At 37.3% G+C, this 8,651-nt stretch overlaps 1 protein-coding gene across 2 annotated transcripts in view; it reads left to right on the forward strand.

Annotated features, from left to right (window-relative positions):
• The window catches only part of LOC118181989 (flavin-containing monooxygenase 5-like), a 48,607-nt gene extending 40,543 nt beyond the window's left edge, over positions 1-8,064 (forward strand). For both annotated transcript variants that reach the window (XM_035351238.2, XM_035351237.2), the window contains exon 4: positions 6,696-8,064. In XM_035351238.2, coding sequence (XP_035207129.1) covers positions 6,696-7,718 — 1,023 coding nt within the window. In that variant the 3' untranslated portion in view covers positions 7,719-8,064. The remainder of the gene's footprint in view (positions 1-6,695) is intronic.
• The last annotated feature ends 587 nt before the right edge of the window (positions 8,065-8,651 follow it).

The raw sequence follows: 8,651 nt of genomic DNA on the forward strand, positions 1-8,651 counted from the left end.
AAAAATCCTAATGACTCTACATCGGCGCTCGAACTAAAAGTGGTGGATAATGATTCATCACCGCCAGGATTTGGCGACTAGATCCCCTAATCACCAGTAGCCCTTTAAACGGGGAAGTATATAAATTATTTTCTCCCTCCTTTCTGCATGTCTTTGAAGTGTAAAGGCACTAGGCGCGTATTTCGAGATGTCCAGGTTCGAGTCCCGGCTAGAGTATTGTTCATTTCACACGTTTCCTGCTTCGAAAAAATTCCCCATACCTCTACAACCTAAGAAAATGATGTTTCATAATTTTGATTTTGTTAATCTGGAAGTGAACAAAAGAGTACTGAAGCAATAGTTTTTTCATTGGAGGTATCAGTATCAACATAAAAAGTAGAGATCTAAGCCAAGAAACCGGGAAAATTGAGGAAACTGATATTTTTATGCAGGAAAATTGAGGAATATTAAGTAATATGGCAACACCTTTCTAAGATATTTTCTCCCCTCTTTCCGCATCCTTCGTGTTGTAACTGGATGCACACTCGCTGCGTATTCGGGAGGTCCGGAGTTTGAATCCCGGTGAAAGCTTTGCACGTTTTTCACGTCTCCAGCATAAAAAAATCCTAATTACTATGCGCCTTGATTCTATAATTTTTGTACTTCTGTATGCTAAATTTCGGAAATAAGAATTCCATTTCCCATTAACCATGTTTTTGTCATAAATACTTGTTTCGTGGGTAGAGATTTAACAATATCATTATGAATCTAATTAGGGTTCTAAATGTGATTTACTTTTGGTTCTAATTGCATTCTTCTTTTAATAAAATGATATTGGATTTTCCTGCTTTTTTTTTTAAAGATTTAGTCTATATAATCTCTAAAATATCGATATTCATTATGACTAACTTTTATAGAATTAACATCTACTAGTAGTGCCTTTAATTACGACTTCAAGCATCGTAACTAGAGAAGAATATTAAAATAAAACCTATAATATTTAAAAAATGTTATTCAATGTAATTGTGTTGTTCAAATGCCTATTGGTATGGTTTATAAATATCTTCCATCAGTATGGTTTAATATACATTTCTTGTAAACATACAACCCGACATTGAAAATGCAACACCAAGAAGGAATGGCCAGAAATTGATGAAGCTCGGCAGACAGAGAGAGACAGCAACGAACAATTAGTAATCTTTGTTTCGAAATCATGTAAATAATACAGAGCAAGAACAGCGTCGGCTCAGTAGGTTATAGGACCATACTGGACGGCGACAAACGAAGCAACACGTCTAGGTACAGAGTCAGTGAGACTACAGATGGTGTCCTGATGAATGGCTCTCCGTTCCCTGTCAACCATTTGCTTCAGTTCGTCTTCTGAACGCTGCAATGGCAGGGACTGCAAATGGCGTCCAATCACATCCCAAATGTGTTCGATTGGTGAGATCTCAGGAGAGAACGGTTGCCAGGGAAGCATCTGTACACCTTGCAGGCCACGTTGGCTGATGCGAGCAATATGTGGTCGGCCGTTATCCTATTGATAAAAGGCAATGGGTACTCCCTGAAGGTAGGGAAGTGTCACCAGCCACAGCACATCATCGACGTATCATTGCGCCATCATACCTTCCTGAATACAAACTAGAGGTGACCTGGAATCGTACGCAATTGCGCCCCAAACCATGATGCCGCGTTGTCGCGCGGTGGGACATTCCACAATTGCTGCCAGATTGGATCTGTCTCCATATCGACGCCACACTTGTACGCGGCGACTATCATTGGAGAAACAGAAGCGTGACTCATATGAGAACACGACCCTGTGACATTCCGTCGTCCACATCGCTCGAACCCGACACCATTGCAGACGTTGGCGTCTATGATGTAGGGTCAATGGCAGTCTTCTTAACGGAATCCGCGAGTGCAGGTTACTAGTCACCAATCGAAAGCAAATGGTTCTGGTCGATGTGGGAGCATCCAGGGGGCCTTGAACATGCTGCAGAATAAAGGTAGAAGTGGCTTGCGGGTGCGCCACCGCTTGTCGATGGATGCGTCGATCCACGCATGCTGACGTCACTCTCGCTGCACGGCACCCTTCGAACTTGCCATATTTACTTATTCCAGCCATCGTCTACACAATATGTGCTTTGTGAACGCGTCCAGGTGTGTGTCATCTGAGATTTGCCGTATGAATCAACCAGCTGTTCTCATTCCGATCACTATGCCTCTTGTAAAATGATCTGTCTTCTGGAATTGACTCCGTTGACGATGGACCGGCATTTTCTGCTATTACAACTGTCCTCTGAGACAAGAACAAATTTTTTACCATGATTTTTCTAGCAGATATAACGGCACGAATATTGAACATTCTACAGGTTTCTTCTCTTATATCTCCTTCAACGTGCGTTAGAGAGCTGCGCATTTAACATCATTCGCATAACTCGGTGACGTGCGTCTACCCTGAAATTTGCATAATTTTCGGACCACTCCTCCTTGGTGTTGCATTTCCAGTGTCGGGGAGTGTATATAATAAATAACGGAGAGTGGTAAAAATAGAGGAACCTTAAAATTTTGCTTGAAAAGCACGTATTTTATTCAAGAAAGTGATTAAAATCTTCCCTTTCAAATAAGGAGTCATAGGTTCGAGTACACAGAGATAATTTTGCAAACAGTGCTAGCAAGAATTCCGCAGATAACACTATTACATACTAACTCTCTTTTCTGTTCTAAGGCAATCTTTAGATTTACAAATTATTATTTTTTTTTTTTTGTTCTTGACTCAAAGGCCAAGAAAGGAAATACAAGTCTGCCCTCCCGCCTCTCCGGAAAAACATTCGCCAGGTGATCAACAAACCACACATAAACAGCATTCCTCAAAGCGCAGAACGCGAGTTTTAATTCTTTTCTTATATTACTATCTCCGAGTACATATTCCAATAGTGATTAATCAATTCCGTGGGAAGTTACGTGATTTTCCTCGTATTTAATTTAAATACGAACCAATTTCTATTAAAAACTTCTCCACAAAGACATACCTTCTATTATGTAGATAGTGCTTCACCAGGTCATTGTAATTCATAATTATTCATTATTTATTAATAATCACATCTATTTATCTATTATTATTTTCTAATTGTATTGATTTCTTTTGGTACTCTTTATGATTTGTCTCTTTTTTTTTCTGAATACTTGAGTAGCGATAAATTGAAGTTATTTCTAAATGGACTGTGAGGCTAAAATATTTGGGAAACACTGAAATATAGCATACCCACCGAAGCTATCAGGAAGCTGATATTGCCCGGTAACAATTTTAAAAACTTTTTGTGCATGATAATAATACCTTTATACTTTCTATAGGGAAAATATTCTTGCACATATGGCTACTAAACTCAGCATTGATAGCTCAAACCAAGGTTGAATCCCGGTGAACGAGTTTACTGTGTGGGGAATTTACGAGGTTTTCCCTAATGTGTAAGGTAAATACGAACCATTTAACTTTAGAATGTCATACTTGAAGATAACGAATTAAAAAAAAAAAACTATAAACAGAGCAAAGACCCCATCCTAAAGAAACTTAGGAACTCGAATTACTTCAAGCAACTTTCGTTTTGTCTCTCAGTTTTGCAGCTAAACATTCAAAATGACACTTTTAATTTAAATTGTTTAAATAGAAATTAACTTATTATTCTAGAATCTGAATGATATAGCAGTTAATGTGCTAAATCGAGAATTAATGGATCTTACAACTCTTGCTGGAAAAACTGATGACTACTATTCTAAAAATCCTACATAGGGGGTTTTCTTAAATTGTTTCAGGGAAATAAAAGAAGTGTTACTACCCATCAAGACAAGCAATAATTACAGTGGAACGTAGGACAGTATTCCACTCAGAGTGTCAGAAAAGTGTAACTTCGAAACACGTCTCTTCTGATGTCATTTCTGACCTAGCGAAGAAGTTCCTCTCAAGAACATCATTTTCAAGCATTTGCCAATGCAAATTTCAGGTGAAAGGAAGCAGCATCGACAAATGTAGCTGATTGGTTCATCAATGTTCAAGAGAATGCCTGGCGAAGCAAACGCCGTTCTTTGGAAGCGGCACACCTTCTGTATTTCAGATTATTACCGTGATAACAACGTCCAAAAGGATTCTGTAAATGTCATGGTGGATTACATATAATTTTAATCCTTTCACTGTTGAAAGTTCACGTTTGGCTTGGACAGCTTGGTCATTTCACTCATCAGCTTTCACTCATCATTTAACCTACCTTTCGTTATAATCTTAATGGAATGCCTTTCTGGATTCCATTGTAAATTTCTTCGTCTTGATGGGTAGAATTATTTCTCTTATCATTTTGAAGCGCTTTACGAACATCATGTATATTCAAAGTTGAATTTTATTTTAAATGCTTTTGTGATGAACCTTATTTTAAGAAATCTCATAGGATCTCACATGATAGGTAATTCTTTATTTCATATTATTATTCTCAAATAACATCTAATGTAAAAACGGATATCCATAAATATAAGGAAACTTTCCAACTTAAAAGAAAAGTATGTTCCCAGTTTCACTTCAGTAATTCTTTTCTTATTTTCAAGAAACAAATGATGTAGCGTGTAGCGTTAATTTTTCATACTAAAAAAGTCTTTCTTTGTATGATTTTATTGTAATTACATCATACAAAGATTGCTGCATATTTCTTGAGTAGCGTTCTAGATAAAAAGTAAATAGCTAAGATGCTAGGGTCAAATTCAAACAATTATTACAAGCTTAAATCATTTCATGTAATATATGAATGTTTTAGAAAATTAAATTTATTTTAGAATACATAAAATAATTGTAAGGGCGTTCGTATTTATTAAGCTGAAACATTTAATTTTTAGTTCAAACTGCTCGTTTTTTTCCTTGTTTAACACCTAAAAGGTATTTCTCCTCCCTTCTTAGCATGCCTTCGTGGGAAGTGGTTAGCACGCTCGGCGCGTATTCGAGAGGTCCGATGCCCGATGCCTGGTGAAGGCAATGCTTTTTTTTCACGTCTCCCGCTTCGAAATAACCTAATGAGTCTACAATGGCACCCGAATTATAAAAGGGTTGTGGATGATGATTCTCCCCCACCAGGATTTGGCGACTGAATCCCTTACTCCCCAGTCGCCCTTTAAAAGGGGGAGTATATAAGGCATTTCTCCCGCCTTCTTAGCATGCCTTCTTTTGGGCCCACCAGCGGCCGAGCGGTAACGTCGCTGAACACTGGTAGTTCGGTCCGAGGTTCGAATCCCGCGAACGGGCTGGCTGCATGGGTGTTTTCGTGGTTTTCCCCATGTGTAACGTGTATACGAGCCAGTTTCCCTTAAAACGTCCTCCACGAAGGCATCCCTCCCTTAAGGCAGATAGCCCTCGAGCCTTTGCCGTAATTTAATAAACCAACCTTAGCATGCCTTCGGAGTGTAATGGTGAGCACACTCGGCGTGTATTCGAGAGGTCCGTGATTAGAGTCACGGCAAGGGCAGTGCTCATTTTTCATTTCTTCTGCTTTAAAAAATACCCAATGACTCTACGGTGGTGCCTGAACTAAAAAAGGTTGTGGGTGATGATTCCCTACCCCCAGGATTTGGCCGTTGGGTCCCCTAATCCTCAGTCGCCGTTTAAAAAGGGGAGTATATAAGGTATTTCTCCCGCTTCTTAGCATTCCTTTGTGGTGAGTGGTCAGCGCAATCGGCGAGTATGTGAGAGGTCCGAGGTTTGAGTCCCGGCGGGAATACTGCTCATTTTTCACGTCTCCTGCTTCGAAATGACCTAATACACACCTACTGCTATGGAAAGGAAAACCAGTGCCGAAAAAACGGGAGCTAGCTGATAGCACAGGCATGAATGAGAATTCAGGACCAAATGTGATAAATTTAATTTAAATCTGAGTCAAAACAGCACTTCGAATAACGATTATTGTAGGAGTAAAGACAACAAGAATTTTATGCAAATTTATGAATATTACGCTTATTCTTGTTGCCTCAGCCATTGTAATAAATATGACTTAATTAGTAAGTGAATTATTTTAAACCTTTGACTTAGTTAGTTGATTTTGCAGTTACAGTCATTAAATTTTATATTATAACTTGAAAATAAATTTACTTAGACACTGGAAGAGCAGACTTGCTTGGAGTTCAGCATGGGAGCTTCGAATAAACGGCCTGATATGGCTGACCATTATAGCGCAAAAGCACGTTAGATGAAGGTTTTAACCCCTTATATTGTTAGGTTTTGTTTATAACTTAGGAAAAGCTATAAATTAATGAACTGATATTTGTGCATTTTCTGGCTATCAGTGACAAAGTCCTCAACTTGCGTTCATCATCTATGCAAACGACCCAGTTAAGGCAGTACACCCAGTCTAAGACTCTAGGAGTAGCGTTCTTTCAGGGCTCCCAACTCCAGCTTTCCTTGATTTTAATCAGCGAAAAATAGGTATATGATAAATTATGGTATAATTTAGGGGGGCCTCTTAAAATCTGCGGGCTCTAGGCCGGTTTTGTGGGTCAAGTCAATAATCAAGACTTGTACACATGTTGATGTTCTGAAACAAGAAGAACAGGTGAAACCTGTTAGAACAGGTGAAACCGGTAAGAATTCAGACTCACTCTTTGACCTAATATATTATTTAGCTTTAAATAGAGACAAATATTAAATATAAAATGCATACAAATTTTAATTTTGTTTCATATTTTAGGTTTACTTGAGCACTAGAAGAGGTTCATGGATTTTTAGTAGAGTTGGGAGAAATGGTCTTCCGTTGGATTTTGATTTTACTACACGCACCAAGATTTTACTGAGTTCTTTCCTGCCATACGATGTAGTTTGCAGATATATGGAGTATGAAGTAAATAAAAAATTTGACCATAATGTATACAACCTTCAGCCCAAACATAGGATTCTTAGCGCTCATCCGACCGTCAACGATGCTTTACCTAACTGCATTCTCAGCGGCAGAGTTATCGTCAAAGGTGACATTGACAGATTTGAAGAAAATGGAGTTGTATTTGCAGGAGAAGATTCCGTTACAGAAGTGGATGCCGTCATTTTAGCAACGGGATATCAGATAAAGTTCCCATTTCTGGATAAAAATATGGTAACTACCGAAGAAAACAGAGTACATTTATACAAGTATGCTATTCCTCCGCATCTAAAACATCATAATTTGATTATGATTGGTTTAATACAACCTTTAGGAGCTATATTCCCCATTTCAGAAATGCAATGTCGATGGTTCATTCAAATGCTCATAGGAAATCTGAAATTACCCAGCATTCAAGAAATGCAGAACGATATTGCACGTAAAAATGAAGTTAATGAGAAACGGTATGTTGCTTCTACGAGACACACGATCCAAACTGACTGGATACCATTTATGGACGAACTCGCAGAACAAATAGGAGCAAAGCCGAATATGTTGAAATTAGCTGTAACCGATCCTAAATTATTCTGGGTGTGTATGAATGGACCTTGCTTATCATATCAGTACAGGCTTCAAGGTCCTCATGCATGGTCAGGAGCTAGAAATGCAATTTTAGAAGCGAAAGATAGAATGATTGCCCCTTTGAACTCAAAAGCCAAGTATCTAGCCCAAGAAGATAAATTTATTTCAAAAAAACATCTTTTATTTCTTCTCTTTCTGTGTACAGCTGGTCTCTTTTCCCTATATTCCTATGGTATGAATGAAATTTTTAAAAGCGAAATATGGCAAAAACATTAGACACTTGTTTTTGATGTTACGAAGGAAAACTTTCTAATGTTTTCTTTGATTTTTTTTATGCCTAGAAAAAACAAGCTTTGTTTTTTGTATGTATTATCAGAAACAGACGGATGAAAGTCATGTGCAATATCATTCTTTTTTATGTTTTATAGATGCTTAAAATAGACGAATTTTTTTTTAATTAGATATAAAAATTTTTTACAAAAGTAATCCTTTAGTGCAAATTTGTAAACTGTAAGTACGCTTATAATTTACACCTTGTAGGGATATTTGAAACAAAAGTGGAATCGGGAATATTATTTCCCTTGTATTGGGATTCTGAATAAAGTACTACATTCATCAAATAGCTCACTTTCCTTGTTATTACTGCTTTCACATGATTTTTCACATGGCTGTCTATGAGTCAAGTATTACAATGCTTTTCCGACAACTTTTATGTTCCGTAGATGATAATAATAACAGTTGGAAACTTTAAATGAAACATTTTTTGTAGGTTTCTGATATTAAAAGAAAGATACAACTGTACCAACTGTAAAATACGTGTAAAACGGTTGCAAATATCATATCTATCGAACAGAAAACGAATATGAGTTTGATCGCATTATTGAAATATCAGAGATCACTAAGATACCTGCTGTAATGATTGCTCACGTCTTACTTTATGAAGTTCATTTTAAAATTAATAGTAGTATTCTTATAATTTGAAGACGCATTTAGATACGTGATTAAAGTTTTATTAGGCATTTCAAAGGTCCACTTTAGGATGAACCTCTCTTTCGAACCTGTTCATTTATAACCATGCTTTCGAAGCATAATGAGTTATATTTTACATCTTTTAAAATGTTTTGCAAAGTCAAACATAAGTTTTTGCCTATTCAAATGAAATTTTTAGATTAGCAGCTGTCTACAGTTTTTAAAGGATTATTTTCAGAT

The sequence above is a fragment of the Stegodyphus dumicola genome, chromosome X2 (assembly GCF_044657685.1).
Source record: "Stegodyphus dumicola isolate Sdum_Otavi_A_Nest chromosome X2, ASM4465768v1".
NCBI classification, from domain to species: domain Eukaryota; kingdom Metazoa; phylum Arthropoda; class Arachnida; order Araneae; family Eresidae; genus Stegodyphus; species Stegodyphus dumicola.